At 39.3% G+C, this 19,182-nt stretch overlaps 1 protein-coding gene across 8 annotated transcripts in view; it reads right to left on the reverse strand.

The window, feature by feature from the left end:
• The window catches only part of STK3 (serine/threonine kinase 3), a 156,735-nt gene that overhangs the window by 47,657 nt on the left and 89,896 nt on the right, over positions 1-19,182 (reverse strand). For 6 of the 8 annotated variants that reach the window (XM_067290362.1, XM_067290355.1, XM_067290359.1 and 3 more), the window contains 2 exons: positions 8,650-8,823; positions 4,749-4,924 (listed from right to left, as the gene is read on the reverse strand). In XM_067290362.1, the coding sequence (XP_067146463.1) occupies positions 4,749-4,924; positions 8,650-8,823 (350 nt within the window). Of the gene's footprint in view, positions 1-4,748; positions 4,925-8,649; positions 8,824-11,078; positions 11,154-19,182 lie in introns of all 8 variants that reach the window. The other 2 variants (XM_067290357.1, XM_067290361.1) reach the window with 2 other exon arrangements.

Below are 19,182 nucleotides of genomic sequence, written 5' to 3' on the forward strand. Positions count from 1 at the left end.
GGTTATCATCAATTACATATCACTTCACTGTAACTCGTGTAAATCCTTTAACATTGTGTCTCATGCTAATACACATTACTAAGCAGAAGGAGATTTTACAGAGCAACATTATACCTTAATGAAATGTAAAATGTCATGATACAGTAAAAATTTAAAGAGCAGGCTAATTAAGAAGACATGCACACAGTGTATTAGTCTAATAAGCTAAGATTTACCTGTTTTTCCCCCCATGATGAAAGTTTCACGCACTTCTTGCTCAGTAAAAGTTCACTTTATTTTTTCTAGAAACTATCTTCTCTATTGCTCACATAAGAATCTAACAAAAGCTATATATAATACCCACAATACCTTAAATTGTGAAAGACAAAGATAAATTTGAACAAGCTGCTTCAATGACACCTTGCAGTTTTATTGCTCATTCAATATAGTTCTCTGCAGCACGTACATGTCCAAGAGAAAATATTGCTCATGGAAAGAACAGAGCTATTATAAAAGTAAAACAGTCTTATGAATACACAGTAACTATAAAATAACTGTTCTTAAAAGGACCGGTCACTTCAACAGTCAAAACAGACACCCCATCATTTGCTTAATTTGGCACACTGTTCCAAGCTACTGACCTGTGAACTCTGAGACAGAAGGACATAAGTCAGCCCAGTAAATGGTTAAGCCTCATTACGAAAAGCCGCTTATGTTGTATATCAATGTTCATACGAATATCATATCCATACACTGTATAGTTTTACTGCATCTTTACTTATTCAAAGACATTATACCGCTTTTCCTCAGAATGAGCAAAACCTTGTCAGTTAGTTCTACTAGCATCAAGGTCTACTGTGAAATAAAGCAACACTTAACCCCAAGTAAAACTAATAGAATTAGGGTTTAAAATACTTCTTTCATTTTGCCATTAGTTGCATGCCATTTAAAAATAATAAAAGAATGCAAAGGAATTGCTTGTAGTCAGAAGTAATCATCGAAAAAGAAAACCCACAGTGACACTCAAGTGTAAAATATATATTCAAAGTCTAATACAAAGGCTAAAGTTTGTTCCAACTCTAGTTTACTGTTTATAAGATTTATATCCAATCACAGCTTGAACGCTGTACTTTTGAAAAGGGTGAAGTGAATAAAATGGTTAGAAGTACTTCAACACTAATTCATTTCTCTGGGATTCACTGATATAGAAGACTCATATTTCTGGTTTTCAGAATCTACCATGAGATTTAGAAATAGACAACAAAATAACTGAAAAAGATAAGATTTTTTTTAAATAACTATGCAAATTCCTAGAAAATACAAAATTCAAAAATGTTTGTTTTTTACTACTTTTCTATTTGCTTTTTAAAAACTCCTGTTCATGGAAAATAGCACCTTAGTCCTAAAGCATACACAACAGGGTAACATATAGAATAAGGTAAGGTTAAAGGTGAGCACGCAGTATCAGAATTAAGTCTAGTTAAAAGTTATTTATAATATTCCTAATTGAATACAGTGCAAACTTAAAAGGTCTGCAAAGGGAACTTTTGCTTATCAATTCATGGAGCTTTACACCAATGAGCACAGATTGATCAAGAAACTGAGGGGCAGCAGGACCAACAGTCAAGAGGAAGGGGATGGATCTCAAATTCCCATATACCATTTAGTGACAAAGAAATCAGATCAGCTTTTGACTTTCGAATCAGATGGACTTCAACAGTGAAAAACAAAGCATAAACATCTACTTTCAGAAGAAAAATCATTGCTAAAATAACTTTTCTTAAACCTCTGATTAGTAACCAAAGCATCTTATTTTCTTCAAAAGTCTTATATTATTTGATAACTGTTTTTAAACCATATACAACAGGGCAGAAAATTATGCCCACACATAGAACTTTCAAGCTAGACTTAGTGGTACGTTTGTTCTGCATTATTTTATACTTTCATTTATCCAACTTTAGATAAAAGTTTCATGTATCATTTATTTACAGTATCTAAAAGAAGTTAGGAAGTGTGTAAAACTGGCTGCATTACATGTACATTTAAACAAACTAAATAACAGTGTATTGCTTTACCCAGTCAAACAGCAAAATATATGGGGAATAGGATACTGTATCACCACAACATAAAGCAAATATACACTCTGGCCAAAAGAATTAGCTCTTAATTCTGCAGGTCTCACTTTATATATAGAAATTAAGCAAACTGATTATTTGCAGGGATTTATGAGGATTTCTTCTTCTTCCTGTTCCCTCCTCCCTCCTGACCAGTTTGACTGGCATTTTCCCTTTTCCATTTTACGCTGTAAGAGATGCATGCACCAATAAACTTGTTATAATTCTTTCCACTTGATACACTTGAATACCTCTTCTGAGCATGGCGCTGTGATTCTGTCCCAGCTCCCAAGTAAAGCGCTTGCTGACTGCCAGCACTGACATGCTCTGTATGGCTTATGGGGGTATATGGTTAAGTAAGCTTTCTGAGAATTAAGGTATCGTTCGCCAAATGAGTTTGGTGACCTCCATCTTACAGAACATACTTTCTTTTCTACATGATGGAGTACTATTAAAGCATTAAATTAGATTTTGATCATTTATGCTTTAGGTTTATTAATTTCTTCTTCCTTAAATAAAATGATGATTGTTGGCATTTACTGTTAGGATTCCTTTCTAGATCCCATTAAGACTAATTCCAACCAAAATAAAATAGAATTATTTAGTACGACATGTTTCCATTATTTATCACTCTCATGAATCATTTAAAGACTTCACATCAACCACTGAAAACATTCATACTGATCTTATAAAAAGTAGACAATATATTATGCATGCCACCCACTGATTTATCCCTCCAGAAAGTCTCTTACAGACCATTTACTAATACTGTCACTCACTTGTTACAAAACATTTTTTAAAACATCCATGACTGTCTAAAAGATAAATAGAAGTGTTTATAAAATACATAAACAAACAATAATTGTCTATGGTTCAAACTGTTAAAACCAATATCTTGCGAGATATCAGCTCACAGCAGATGTTTCAGAAAAAGGTATTATAGTGTACTAGTCTGAAACAGTACAACCATTATCGATGATTCTTCCTAACCTCTTTCTTAGACTGGCTTTTCTGTGGAAGTATTTGGCTTTTGCTATCCATAAAATAAAATCACAAAGAAACCTACATACATCACCCATACAAATAGCTAATCATTTTTTTTGAATACTATTCCATCAGAATCATTTTGTAGCAACAAGTCTTGCAACACTATATTTTTAGAAAGTCAAGGACAAACAACACATCATGTAGCTTCTGAAGTGTTTCACTTGCCACTCATTCTAAACCACTAACAAGGTTCACCCACAACACAGTGTAATTGCTTTCTGAAGATTCAGACTTCCTCAGGGTTTGATCCTAGGACAAATTCTTATTTCAGGAAGGCAACTTCACACATACAAGCAATCCCAGCAAGATACACAGGATTATTCGTGTCAAAATTATTCATGGATAAGCACTTACAGAATCGGGATCCTAGCATTTACAAGAGGTACCATTTTTGTTTGCATTTCTTAGCAAGTGATGTAAAAGAATGAATTTGAATTGTTCTATGAGCAATTTTGTTGCCACTATAATAATCCCACTTAAACACAGCCAGTTATTTTCCAATGAATAATTCAATTAGCTGTTTTATTAGTCTATTATGAGGATGCTGGCTATTGCATTTTAAGGTCCAAAAAAGTATCAGCTTAATCAAAACTCTGTTCTCCAGCAGCAACAGCTTGTACTGTGCTGTTTAGCTGGATACACTCCAGCAGCTTAAATTTAAGAGTCAGCTTTATTTAGAAATGCAGTAAGTGAAAAACTGGAAAAAAAAAACCCCACACCTACAGCTGTCACCTAAAATTAAACACAATGTTTTTCTCCAAAACCCAAGTGTACTTTCAAAGGTGTCATGTGATCATATTTAGCTACTGCACTGCAGCGAAGAACATGTTAAAGCTGTAACAGATAAACTAAGTTCTTTCATTCAAAAATGTTAAATTTTTAACAAAGGGGAAACCAGGTATAATTATATGCAAGTCTTCAAACAAAGTAATTATTTATTGCACTTTATTAATAACATCTTAAAATTACTATATACATATAAATAGCTTAGGAACATTCTCTTTTTGCCTCTATTATTATTTACAATGCAGGTGAAAAAAAAAAAAACTATACACACTACGCAGGGGACAAAAGAAACACACTGAAATAGATTGACCAGTGTCAGATATAATAATTCCATGTAGAAAGATGTGTGCTATTGGAACAGTATGAACAAACTGGCTCATGCAAAACAGTAAGTGATCTTAATCTCGCAAGGAGACGAGTAAATGTCTCTATCCAGTTTAAAATGAGCATTATTTCAATGAGATACTCCCCCAACATAACAGTATTTCAGGTCTATAACAATATTTTTAAAACCTTTAATAGAACTGGATCAAATCCTGAAGTCATAACACCACACAAATTATAAAGAACTAAGAATACTTTATACCTAAAAATTGTAGTAACAAAGAAATATATTTTTAATGTCACATACTCATCTATGAGGTCTTGCGTCAAGCAAATGCACTTTGCTGCCAGTACATGACCTTAAGATGAAAAAACTGGACTGTATTCTTGAAAGACTACTTATTTTATTTGTATGAAGAGAATTATAGAAAAGAATGAACTATTTTTGGCACATATAAAATAAACTGCATGCATCAAAAACATTAAGAATGTACTTACAAAATCAAAGTCTCCATCTTGAGGGACTTTCCAGTTATCAGGGAAAACATTTTTGGATATGTGGTAAGGTTCATGCATGTTCTGATTACAGTTTTCAGGGCTTTTATTCTTGGAATCTTGTTTATCAAAGTAGTCCATGAAAGAAGGTCTTTGTACTTGCGGTGAAGTAGCATTTCCTTAGTTGAAAGAAAAAAAAGAAGAAGTTAAAACTCTTTAAAAATGAAAGATTTACTATGCTATAAATTAAACTCCATTTATTAATTCAATAAACTCCATTTATTAATTCATTGCCTTAATTTTCTTGGATTTTACAGAAACTCTGTTTGTCCCCTGAGGATCTCTGGCATAAAAGCTCATAGCCCAAGAATGATATTTTTGTAGCAAGATATAATGTGGGGAAATGTTCAAGACCTTTCAGAGTTGCATACACAAATAACATTAGAAGTTACTTCATGTGATATCTATTTGTTGTTATAAAAACTGAATAACACAAGGTGCTAAGCATCCCTTTGGGTGCTGAATGCCCTTAACTTTAAGGCCTGGTCCACAGGCACTAATAGGAAAGCAACCAAGTTGCATCAGTTTCATCAAAGGTGTGATTTAAAAACTATCTAGAAAAAAAAATTGCAGAAAAACAACTGTACAAATTGCATCTAGACGCTGCTTAATCGAATTCATTGCCAACTGAGGATTCTCAGCATATTATAGGATCACGCTCCACAGATGGTTGCAAAGTGCCCTATCTCTATGGTGTAGAAACCCTATGGGATTTTTTGTCATCATCTACACAGCTGCAAGAGCATTATGAAACGCAGACCAAGACCATAGTGTGAACTCCCATTCTATTATCCTTTTCATGAAACTAAATAAAAATAATAATAAATCCACAATCCTAAATAACTGAAATTTGTTTTCATTTGTCAGATTTCCAAGTGAATTAATTATTAAATAGAGCAATAAATAAAATCTAAAAAATACTTTAGTAGTTCTATGTAACTGTTATCTCAGAGATTATTTCTGCACAGCTTTATGACTCATGAAACATGTACTTGCTCACAATGTAAAACATTTTTCGTAGAGAGATCTGAAACACATTTCTACCAGTAAAATATGGAACAGGATGAGAAATGTAAATAACCAAGCTGAAAAAACTACAGGTAGAACTATACTTAATTATAAACATTACAAAAGAATTAAGAAATTTTGTTTGAGCTATTTGTTTTTAAAAAGAGAAAAAGGGAAGACACTAGAAATACTTTCTGAGCTTGTGCTTAACATGTGATCATTAGGACTTGCTGATCTTCACATCTGACTTTACATTTGTTTTTACTAATTCAGTGACACTTTTTCCTTCATCTCTTATTTCATCATCTTTTCCCGTAGTATCTCATTCCATCCATCCTTCTGGATTTTTTTATTCATTCCAATTTTGCTGCATAATTAATAGTGGCCTATTTTCATTCACAAATCCTAATTTCTGCACTGCCACCTTTTGTAACATGTTGATTTATTTATTCTTTTCTTTCTACCTTCTCTATATCATTCTGTTCTAGTAAGATTTCTTTGGGGATTTTTTTAAATGTATTCTACTGTTTTGCTTATGTTCTAGGCCTTACGGCACTTGACTATTTGCTCCTCCTCAATTCCATGATGATTCCTTTGTTCAAACTGCCATGTTTTCATACACACCTCCTCCTCCCAAATTGTTTACCCCTTTTTCCCCTTAGTTATTGCCATATTCTTTCATAATCCTAGACTGCAGTTAACTCTATTCACTATCTTTTAATTGACAACTATCTACCATACAAAAGCATCCAGTGAGCTAAACTTAAGTTTGAAGTAAGGGGACCACATGGTAGATGCCTCCTCTCCAGAATCTCCTGAGTCTGCCCCCACTGAACTCAGGATTACTTGAATGAGTTTCCTGAACCTCTGGAGTCTAGAGCAGAGGAGGGGATAGGAGGAAAATGGCAGAGATGACAAAAAGCTAGAGAAATAAGCACTAAAAGAGTGAAAACTGAAGAATACATACTTCAGCAAAGCATAATTTAAAAAGCATCCAAAAGAAAGTGGTAGTATGGAGAGAGGGGAATGAAAAACCAGGATACAATGCATTTTCTTAACAACAGTTTTTTATTACTTGCTAGACTATGTGCTGACTGCTTCCCAAAAAAAAATGAAACTACTTGTTCCAAGAGGTAGGACACCACACTGCTGGTCTTTCACTATCAATTATTCTCTTCCTGCTGAGATTACTGTACTTACTGTTATTCTTCCTGTTTATGTCTCAAGGATGAAATGTATCTCCATTAGAAACACTGAAGTACCATAACATTGGCCCATCACAGGTAAGATAGTCTCCTTCCTCTCATGCAGGTGTACACACACACACACACACACACACACACACACACACCCCTGAAAAATGAGAGGACCTGAGCTGTTAGGAGGGTTTGTTCTTCCAAAGTAAAATAAAAAAAATAAAAATCCTTATCCTTACAGATAATTAAATACAAAAAGAAATTCCTTTTGATCTCTAGCTAACTTAACACAAACAAATTTAGTTAATACTTCATGGAAAACAAGGGCATAAGTTGACACCTACTAATTTAAAAGCGCAAAGCATAGGCTTCCCACTGCCCCTTTGAAGGCTCCTACCTCTTTTTCATGGACTTTACAGAGGACTTAGGCTCCTCACACCACAGTAAACTAAATGTTAGTTTGGACTTCTTTGCAAAATGTAAGGTTCCTGGAAGATCATTTTGATCTGAAAGCTTTGTATATCTTACTTTACAATAGAGTAATAGTATCTTGTGGACTGCCTTTCAAGAACAAATAAAGTTAAAAGCACGATACATAAAGATTCTTCTAAGGATAACCAACTCATTCAAATATATCCAGTAAGTTACTTTTCATTTGTTCTATGTGAGCTATGCTACAGTTTTCTGTGACAGTTAAACATAATCAGTTTCCCAGACTCTTTTCTGCCTTTTTTTGAAAATGGATGCAATACTCATCTTTCAAAGAAAGTCCGTAAGAACAGAAAATCTCCATGACTTTTCAAAGATTATAAGAGATGACATCAGTAATCTCTCAGTGCCCTCAAATGCAGCCCATCCAGACTCGTGAACTTCAATGGGTCATGTGTAACCCCTAACTCGATCATTATCTTGAACCCTGTTTCTAAGCACAGAAGCCTGTGAGACCTTGTCAGTGAAGACAGAAGCAAAGCAGCCATCAAGTAGCTCAGCCTTATCTGTGTCCCACCGTCACTGTTATCCACCCATTCAGCAACAGGCCCATATTTTCCTTGTCCAGCCTTTTATTACTACTAGCGTAGTGATAGACACTCCTCTTGTTGCTCTTGACGTTCCTTGCAAGTCTCAACTCTAGGTGAGCTTTGGCTTTCCTAACATCAATGCAACGCACCTAGGTAACATTTCTAAATTCCCCCTCTGTAGCCTCTCCCTGCTCCCACCTCCTATATACTGGGAGTATAGGAGCTCAGTCACAAATTCTCTGCTTAGCCAAGCCAATCTCCTGATACATTTTTTGTTTTCCTCAGTATTGGGCTGAACCATTCCTGAGCTTGAAGGATGCTATCTTTAAAGACCTACCAGCCTTCCTGAGCTCTTTTGCCCTTTGGAGCTGCCTTCGAAGCAATTTCATCCACCAGCGAGTACCATCTATAAGCCAAAACCTGCATCCCTAAAGTCTGAAATCTGTATCTAGTTACCATTCTCACTCCCCTCAGGATCTTCAACTCCTCTGTTTTGTGGTCACTAGAGTTAAGGCTGTCACTGATTATCACACCTCCAGCCTTTCTTCCTTGCTTGTGAATAGCAGATCCAGCTGTATGTTGCCCCTCTTTGGCCCATCCAGTACTGTATCAAGACATTACCTCTGACATCCTCCGGAAACCTCCTGGATTTCTTGCATCCTGCTGTGGTACCTTTCCAGGAAATGTCAGGGGGGTTGAAGCCCCCATAAGAACTTGGGTCTGTGATCCAGCGAGTTTCTTGAGTAGTTTTAAAGAAGGCCTTGTCCACTTCCTGACTCTGATCGATCAGGTGGTCTGTAACACAATCCCAACAGAATGCCATCCTTACTGAGCTCCCCTCTGAGCCTGACAAACTCTCAACCAGTCTGTCATCCATCCCATACAACAGCTCTATGCATTCCAGCTGCTCCTTCATACAGAGGGCAAGCCACCCTCAACCTCACTGAATAGCCTGTATCCACCCATCATGGCACTACAGTTGTGCAAGCCTGCCCCACTGTGTGTCACTTATTCCAAATGATGCTGTAGCTCTGACTGCATGCGGAGCTCTAGTTCCTCCTGCTCATTACTCAAGCGCTGTGCATTTGTGTACAGACACTTAAAGATGGCTTCCTTTGGCCCCATTTTATCATTCCTGAAATCTCTCTTGCTCCTGTCACCTTGATCCATTTGTTTTCCACTTCTGATCACCATTTCCTCACTTCACTGTGGGTCATCACCTCCCTCCCCGACATTCCTAATTTAAAGCTCTCCTCACTAGGTTGGCCAGCTTGTTGGCAAAAACAGTCTTGCCCCACTTTGTCAGGTGGATCCTGTCTCTCCCCAGCAGTCTCTCATTCTCAAAGAAGGTCCCATGGTCATAAAAAGCTGAATCCTTGTCAACAATACCAGCTGCACAGCCAGGTGTTGACTCATAGGATCCATCCATTCTTCCAAGCCTCTCTCCTTCACCAGCAAGATCGAGGAGAACGCCACCTGGGCCCCATGCCCTCTACCCTCACATCCAGAACCCTGGAGTCACTCTTGATATGCTCAAGGTTTCCCCTGGCAGTATCACTGGAATGCACCCACATGGATGGGCAGTAGGGGATAACAGCCTGAGGGTCAGACAAGCCTTGGCAGTCTCTCCTCAACATCCTGGAGCTGAGCCACCAGCAAGCAATGAGCCTTCTTAGATAGCAAGTAAGGTCAGCAGATGGGAACCTCTATCCTCTCTAGGAGGGAGTCTCCCACTACTATTTCCTGTCTCCTCCTCTTGGTGCTGAGGCACGCTTTGGCCTTGGCCAGCTCTGATGCTTCCCCAGGCATGGCTTTCTCTCACTCCTCTACTACCAGGGCACCATACCTATTCTGCAGCTGCAAATCTGCAGTGGAGGAAGAGCCTTATTCCTTTTGCCAGAAGTCACAAGCTTTCAGCCTTCCCCATCTTAGGAGTTTCCACTTGCTGCCTGATTAAGGAATGCTTCTGGCTGCTGTCCCTTCTGTGAAGTTAGGGGACCGCACTCTCCTGTCCACAGTGCTTCTGCAAAGATCCTGTCAATATCTTTATCTCCTCAAAAGACATTGCTTCATCATTATTAGAGTGAATAGCTATCTTGTGATCAGCTTTAACCTTTCTTGAACCATCACGTCTACTACAAAGGCCAGAATAGCTTACACAGTAACATATACTGAGGCTTTATATTTCATACATTCCCAACTGCTACTTTCTCACCATGCAAGTTAGCCTACAATACAGTGGCAGATAATTCTCCTGGGAAACAGGAGATGGGAGCTTTGAATACATTAGAGTTGAAGAAGTTCTGGAATTTAGAGCTCAAAGTTACTGGGCAAGCACTCTTACACTGCCATGTAGAAAGTCAGCACAGCCAGCTCCTGCAGCCATGTTCTAAGCAGAAAGACATTGTGACTTTATTTTAGGAGTGGGCCACTTCTGCTGGTATGTACTGGGCATGTTTTATACATGTTTATTGGATGCCCAACTCAGAGAACTAGAGGTTAGTCTACTTAGTTTCTGTATTACAAGAAAGTATGAGCAGAAACGAGATGACCAGTTGCTTAGGCCAGAGTGATTGGCCATCCACCAGAGAACTAAGAAATATATCTAAGAAATAGTTTGGCCAACAGAAAGCTGCCTAATAAAGCAGCTACTGAATTCACAGCTTTCATATCACAGTTTGACTTAAACACCCAACTCCTCATTCAAATTCAGGGTTCGTTCAGTATAGGGGATAGATACCCAAGAGGCAAAAATGAAGCTATAAATCCAGCATTTCTTAAACTTTTGAGAACTTTACTACAGAAGTGAAGATCTTTGTTTTGTTTTTATAATATAACATACCTAATTATCAGAAATAATTGCAACTGGCATTTAAGTGGAAAACCCAGATATTTTTCAACCAAACAGTTTTCGTAAATTTTTTGAAGAGACCATTAACTCAAGTTTAAAGACTTTTTATGGGAAAAGTTTCTTGCACAAAATATTCCTTTGCTTCCTAAGAATGAGACTTATAAAATGGGTTTAATAACTCTTGCGCTATTTTTCCCACCTTCTGGAGAAAAGGAAAATCTAGATGATCTCCAGAGGTCCCTTCCAACCTCAACCATTCCGTGATTCTGTGATTCTGTGAAAAAACAGTAAATGACACTACTGTTATAAATCCATTAGTCCTTTCCAGCTGAGTTATACTTTAGTTCTGCTTTCTGCAAAACAAAAGAAAATCCATGTTAAGCATGCATTTTTGCAACTGCTGTTGAACCAGGATTGCCAACATGATTGCCCCTCCAATTTGTAAAAGATATTGCTACTAGAGGCATAAATGAACAACTTCATTACCAATCACAGGAAAGGGCTTGAGGACTGGAATAGGCTTGGAAAACACCTATCATCTCCTTCTGTATGTACAGTAGAAAAGCCCTAGTACACAGCATATGGCATCAAGCAAACTGTCTTAACATGGACACAGTAAGCATGCTTAAACAAAACTACATCAATGAAATATCAATGCCCAGGCTACAGCACCACTGAAATCAGTAAATAACTAAGTTTCCTTGCTGAGTTCCTATAAATTTTTAATTATCCCATTCAAGCTAAGACATCCTAACTGCCAGACAGGGCAGACAATTTTTAAGAAATGCTTTAAACAGGAGAGATATCCAAAATCCAAAGAACTACCTGGGTCTGAGTCTCTGCTAGAGAAACAAACTAGGCTCAAGAGACAATTAGCGAAGCACAGAAGAGATAATTAGAGAAACATTATCTGAATTGGACTGTCAGGTAATTTTAAAAACCATTTGAGTGAACATTTGGGAAACCAACTAGGAATAACTAACAGAGCTACAGGCAGAGAGTCATGCCTCACTAACTACTTGATATTCTGTTCTATTACTATAGTAATGCACATGGACATATGCTGACATCACTTAACTGGACTTTCAGAAAATGTTAAAATTCCACACTACAGAATGAGGTCTACATTATAAACCCCCACAACAGAGGGAGTATTTGTTCATTCTTATGAATTAGCTAAGCAAGGGAAACAACTCTAAAAGAAAACTTTTCCAATTCAGAAACATCTTCTAATGAAATCTCAATTGAAAAGACCAATCTGTGAGACTCCAGTATTATAGTATGAATTCAGCAACCAGTATGTGATTAAGAGAACTATCAGAAACTTGTTCAAAACCAGGAAAGTGACAAATGGTTTTCAAATTCTGGGCAATCATTTTTATATCTGTTAAAAAGGTACTGCAGTCATATAACATATGAGAGTAAAACATTTATATTTATTACCTATAAGAGGGGAAAATACTGCAGTATATGCAAAAACTGATACTAAAATCAGTAATACTAATACAGTTGCTAAAACGTAAGCAGGTCTTATTCCAGGTCTATTTCCAGAACAGGAAAATAAAATGCCGCGAGAAAACAAGTATCAACTTAAGAATCTGAATGTAAAAGTTTCACCTTCAAAGGAAATAAGTCACACATCCAAATGTTCATTCAAGCAAAATCTGCTATTTGCTCTGCCTTTCTTTCCTTTCATTTTAATATTGACTACCAAATTTTTCCCTGCTCCAGTAAATATATCTGTACAGGAAGATACCATGGGGAGCTTTGCAGAAGTCTACAGGGGCTTTGTACATGTGTCTGGCCCATGCCAAGGCTGTCATAGGACCTATGCCATAGTTTCACAGAATCACAGAATGGTTGAGGTTGGAAGGGACCATCTAGTCCAACCTCCCTGCTCAAGCAAGGTCACCTAGAGCACATTGCCCATGACCCTGTCCAGACAGCTTTTGAATATCTCCAAGGAAGGAGACTCCACAACCTCTCTGGGCAATCTCTTCCAGTGCTCTGTCACCCTCACAGTAAAAAAGTTTTTCCTCATATTCAGATGGAACTTCCTGTGTTTCAGTTTGTGCCCGTTGCCTCACGTCCTGTCGCTGGGCACCACTGAAAGAGTCTGGCTCATCCTCTTGACACTCTCCCTTTAGATGTTTGTACACATTGATAAGATCTCCTCTCAGCCTTCTCTTCTCCAGGCTGAACAGGCCCAGCTCTCTCAGCCTTTCCTCATAAGAGAGATGCACCAGTCCCCTAATCATCTTTGTAGCCCTTCGCTGGACTTGCTCCAGTAGTGCCACATCCCTCTTGTACTGGGGAGCCCAGCACTGGACACAGCACTCCAGATGTGGCCTCCCCAGGGCTGAGGAGAGGGGGAGGATCACCTCCCTTGACCTGCTGGCAACACTCTTCCTGATGCACCCCAGGATACCATTGGCCTTCTTGGCCACAAGGGCACATTGCTGCCTCATGCTTAACTTGGTGTCTACCAGCACTCCCAGGTCCTTCTCCGCAGAGCTGCTTTCCAGCAGGTCAGCCCCCAACCTGTACTGGTGCATGGGGTTATTCCTCCCAAGGTGCAGGACCCTGCACTTGCCTTTGTTGAACTTCATGAGGTTCCTCCCCGCCCACCTCTCCAGCCTGTCGAGGTCCCTCTGAATGGCAGCACAGCCCTCTGGGGTATCAGACACTTCTCCTAGTTTTGTATCATCAGCAAACCTGCTGAGGGTGCACTCTGTGCCTTCATCCAGGTCACTGATGAATAAGCTGAACAAGACTGGACCCAGCACTGACCCCTGGCGGACACCGCTAGCTACAGGCCTCCAACTAGACTCTGCGCCGCTGATCACAACCCTCTGAGCTCTGCCATTCAGCCAGTTCTCAGTCCACCTCACTGTCCACTCATCTAGCCCACACTTCCTGAGCTTGTCTATGAGGATGTTATGGGAGACAGTGTCAAAAGCCTTGCTGAAGTCAAGGGAGACACCATCCACTGCTCTCCCCTCATCTACCCAGACAGTTGTCCCACCATAGAAGGCTATCAGATTGGTTAAGCATGATTTCCCCTTGGTGAAGCCATGCTGACTACTCCTGATCACCTTCTTTTCCTCCACATGCTTGGAGATGGCTTCCAGGATGAGCTGCTTCATCACCTTTCCAGAGATGGGGGTGAGGCTGAGTGGCCTGTAGTTCCCTGGGTCCTCCTTCTTGCCCTTTTTGAAGACTGGAGTGACACTGGCTTTCTTCCAGTCCTCAAGCACCTCTCCTGATCTCCATGCCCTTTCAAAGATGATGGAGAGTGGCCTAGCAATGACATCCGCCAGCTCCCTCAGCACCCGTTAGTGCATCCCATCGGGACCCATGGATGTGTGGATGTCAAGTTTGCCTAAATGATCTCTGACCTGATCCTCCTCGACCAAGGGAACGTCTTCCTTTCTCCAGACTTTCTCTCCTGCCTCCAGGGTGTGGGATTCCTGAGGGCTGGCCTGAGCAGTAAAGACTGAAGCAAAGAAGGCATTCAGTAACTCTGCCTTCTCTGTATCCTTCATCACCAGGGCGCCCACCCCCTTCAGCAGCAGGCCCACATTTTCCCTAGTCTTCCTTTTGCCACTGATGTATTTGAAGAAGCCCTTCTTGTTGTCCCTGACATCCCTTGCCAGATTTAATTCCAAAGGGGCCTTAGCCTTCCTCGTCACATCCCTGCATACTCTGACAACGTTCCCATATTCCTCCCAAGTGGCCTGTCCCCCTTTCCGCTTTCTGCATACTTCCTTCTTCTGTTTGAGTTTTGCCAGGAGCTCCTTGCTCATCCACGCAGGTCTCCTGCCCCCTTTGCTTGGCTTCTAACTCACAGGGATGCACTGCTCTTGAGCTTGGAGGAAGTGTTCCTTGAATATTAACCAGCTCTCTTGGATCCACCCTTCCTTCTAGGGCCCTAACCCATGGGATTCCTCCAAGTAGGTCCCTGAAGAGGCCAAAGTTTGCTCTCCTGAAGTCCAGGGTTGCGATCCTACTTAGTGCCCTGCTGCCTCCTCGCAGGATCCTGAACTCCACCATCTTGTGGTCACTGCAGCCAAGGCTGCCCCCAACCTTCACATCTTCCACCAGTTCTTCTTTGTTTGTTAGTACGAGGTCCAGCAGCACACCTCTCCTTGTTGGCTGCTCCACCACCTGTGTCAAGAAGTTGTCATCAATGCTCTGCAGGAACCTCCTGGACTGTTTGTGCCTAACTGTGCTGTCTTTCCAGCAGATATCAGGATAATGAAGTCCCCCATGAGAACCAGGGCCTGTGACTGTGAGGCTACTTCCAGCTGTCTGTGGAAGGCCTCATCGACTTCCTCTTCCTGATCAGGTGGCCTGTAGTAAACACCCACAACAGTGTCACCCATGCTAGCCTACCTTTTAATCCTTACCCATAAGCTCTCGACTGTCTCTTCATCCACCTCTAGGCAGAGCTCCATACATTCCAGTTGCTCTCTCACAGAAAGGGTGACTCCCTCACCTCTTTGTTATAAAACACATGCCAACAGCTTTTTCTTTCAAGCTGAAAAATCAGCTGGGGTTGAAGGGCTTTGACCTTCTTAAGAGTTCTGGATTATGCACTTCAGAGCTACCCAACATTCACATGTCCACCTCCTGTTATAGAGGAGACTGACTTACAATATAGCACTATCTCTTACGTTGGATGGATTGAAATCATCAAAAAAAACAACAGCAAAAAATATCAACTCTCATGTAGCTTTCCTATTCAATTAAAAGGACAGAACGGATCCTAATCAAAGCCTAGGTTGTACAGTGTGGTGCATGCCCCACTGTAGGCAGGGATGCCATGTGCTAGGATAACTGCCTAGAACATTTCATTTCTTACAGGGGAGGGAAAACGAAACAAAACAACAACAACAAAAAAAACACCAGTTTTCTATGTTCAGTCTGTCAAATGTCACCTAATTAGTTCATTGCCCTCTTCTTTCTATTTATTCATTGCCAATCATGAACCATTTAGAAGCTTCACTGAAGTCTGAAGCAACAACAACAAAATCCAGAATAAATCCAAATGGCAAGAAGAGGCAACTTTTTTGCCAACCCAAAGCTAATGGCAAATGTAAAAGTAACCAAAAAAAAAAAAAGTTAGGGAAGTAGGGAGAAGGGGGAAGAGACGATGAAAAAGAGAAGGAACAATCAAGAGTATACTCAGTGAAACAAAAAGCCCTAACACTAAGCCTTGCAGACAAGCCCCAGAGGAAATGCTTGGGGAAACTGGTCTGCATATTGCTCTGCGCTGAGTTAAGATGATACTTCTAGTATAGCTAGTGCAGTCTGAGCAGCTGTCCAAAAGCAGTACTACTTTCCATCAGTTCTACTCTTTTTCTCCCACTCCATGTTCAACGTCCCAAACTTAGCTCTGTTTTTCCCACCTCTTATATTTTTTTCTTTTCTCCTTTTAGGTGCATACTCCATAGTCTCTGCTCATGAGCATGTACAGACATGCTAAGCAAGAAAGCATGATTTTGTTTATTGCTGGGCTGTATATTGTATGTTGGGGTAGGATGACAGGCCTCTTTTTGTTCCAAATCCCAATTTTATTTGGGCACAATTCCCTATTTGTGAAAAAAATAATCTGTTTTTGATTATTTTCTGTCATGGCTCCCAGAGGCCTCTGAGCACAGGCACTTACAAATAAAAACTTATTATTGTTTCTTATTTTGTCCTAGAGGAGGGAAACAAAAGGCAGAGGGAAACAAAACGCGAAACTAAACACAAGAGCAATTAAAAAAAGTTTGTCATAAATACGTTGTGTCTCTAGTAGGGAAACGAAATCCCTCTTCCCTAGTTAACTAAGTTTATTTCTCCAAGTTGCAGGCTTGCAATGTTCTATTATTCAGAAGTATCAAGAGCACTTTTAAGCTACCTGTTCTGATTTATTACAATCAAATGAAGCAAGCATTTAGAAAGCCCCCACCTTGCCTATTAAGAGACTTTGGAAGAAGCAACCTGTCTCCAAAATCTTGCATCTCCCTCAAGCAAAAAGGAGGGCAGTACAGTGATTTGTATGCCTATGTCTGGCAACATAGCACAAAAAGGATGAAAAGGAGGACTGCTTAGATAAAATCAAAATGGTACACAAAGGTCTAAAGCACAACTCTGGCAAAATTAAGACATACAAGTCCCAGAAAGTAATCTAAAAACTTCACCTAAATATTTAAGTGCACCTGAGAGGCCTCATACTCTGGTTACTGTTCATACAGGTATTGTCACTTAGGCTGAACCAAAATTTAAATTCCTCCCTTTGACTTGAGACTGCTTGGCATTCATAAACAAGGCAATCCTGCACCTAAACCTCCCAATGAACTTGATTCTTTGTTAAATATGATCTGAGCACGCTTAAATACAGAGATGTCTGGGTTTGGCTCAACAAACCCACAGCCATTTTCATTCAAAAACAGCTCAGGAGGCAACAGTAGTACTCTCTGTGTTTTATAACTCACTTAGGAAGTAGTGAGAAACATGGGTTCAAGACCTCTCTTTACTCCCACTTCAGGAAAAATTAGGACACCTGCTATTGCTATTGCTTTAGCCAGTAATACATGAATCACAAAACCAGAAGATGATCAGCTAAGGTGGGTACAATTTATATTTGCTCTCAACTGAGAGATGTGTTCTTGAATTATTTTTAATTTTTAACCAATGAGTGTCTAATGTGAAGTACACAATAAAGTTCAGTTAGTAGATACTGGAACCCACACCTATCCCCAGACGCTGTGACTGTTGCTTGCCATCAGTCTGCTTCCAGTTTTGTTTGCTTTCCTTCATTGATGTTACAGGTGTCAAGATAGTCACCGGGGAGGCAGGGGAGAAACCTGCTGTCCCAAAGAGTACATTCTTCTCTTTCACAAGAGCAAAGAACGGATTTAAAAATTCTACAGATTAAATGCCAAGGTATAGAAAGGTAGTTCCCTTTCTTGACATCTAACTACCATTGCTACTGAAATCAATTCAGATTGTTGAGAACAATGTCTCCAGCAACATACAAGACAAACAGGACACTGGTAAGAGATTGCAATGCAAGCCTAATGACACTACTTTGATTGGTTTGGCATACTAACAGATATCTCCTCTCAATACACGTATAAACTACATGGATGGCCATTCACCCTTAAGTGACTTGAAAGGATGCATATAAACTGCACAAAAACCTTACTTTGTAATACTTCTACCATAAGAACTACTTTATTATCTTCTACTTCTTCAAATTTGCTTCTAATATCTTTGTTTCTTTGTATCGCTAATTTTTTCCTTAATACGTTGAACTTGATTAGATCAAGATCATTTGTGCTAAGTCCATTATCCTCACAGTTTAATATGCAAATATTCTGTTTCAGTATGAAAACAAATTAAAGCATATACCAAGTGCTTTCATTAGGTGATCATACTATTAAACCAATCACTCAATAGGTATGTGTATTATCCTACAGCTGAAGACACTTAAATACAAACAAACAAGCAAACAAACAAACAAAAATCAACAACCCCCCCCCTTCCTCCCAATCTGTTGTATGTTAAACCACAAATAAAACATACTCCTGACTTGTGCCTCCAACTAATCTTGAGCAAAACACATCAGGAGTATATGGGCAAACAGAAATGCAACATTCCACTTACTATAAAGCATTCTAAAGAGTTAGTTATTTGGTAACAAATTTCAACTCTTGAGATATTTGCTTTCTTTGGGGAGGGGGGAGGGTATGGGGAGCCTTCTTTGCAGGATTCCCCCCCCCCTCCCCCAAGTTAAGGAAGTTACTTAAATACCTGGAATTAAACATTGTGCCTCACAAAATCAGGCACCTGCAGCTAGAGTTAGATTCACCCAATGATGCTACCCATTCAAACAAATAATTCTGTTATATTCAGTGGGCCTAATTCTGCAGTGGTTTTATCATAAACACATCAGAATGTAGGCACATAACTAAATATTTAACAAATATAGATTGCATGTATTTCAAAAGTATAGTTTATAATTTTATACTTTAAAAACATTCATAAATTTTCTTTGTTAGGTAATCACTCAAATGTTGCTGAAGTCAATCTGGATGTTTTACTTTGGCTTCAATAATCTTTTGACCATTCCTTTAAATCAAGCATGTTGAATTACATTCCACAAATACGTTCTCATAATAATACTAAGTGATAAAAGAAAAATCTGCTAATTGATCATAAAGTTATAAAACAATTTGTCATTAAGATCTGTACTATCACTGAACCCATGGGGAGTCATGATAAGTTCGCAGGAACGTGTACACAGAAACAGC

The sequence above is a fragment of the Apteryx mantelli genome, chromosome 2 (genome assembly GCF_036417845.1).
Source record: "Apteryx mantelli isolate bAptMan1 chromosome 2, bAptMan1.hap1, whole genome shotgun sequence".
Taxonomy (NCBI): Eukaryota; Metazoa; Chordata; class Aves; order Apterygiformes; family Apterygidae; genus Apteryx; species Apteryx mantelli.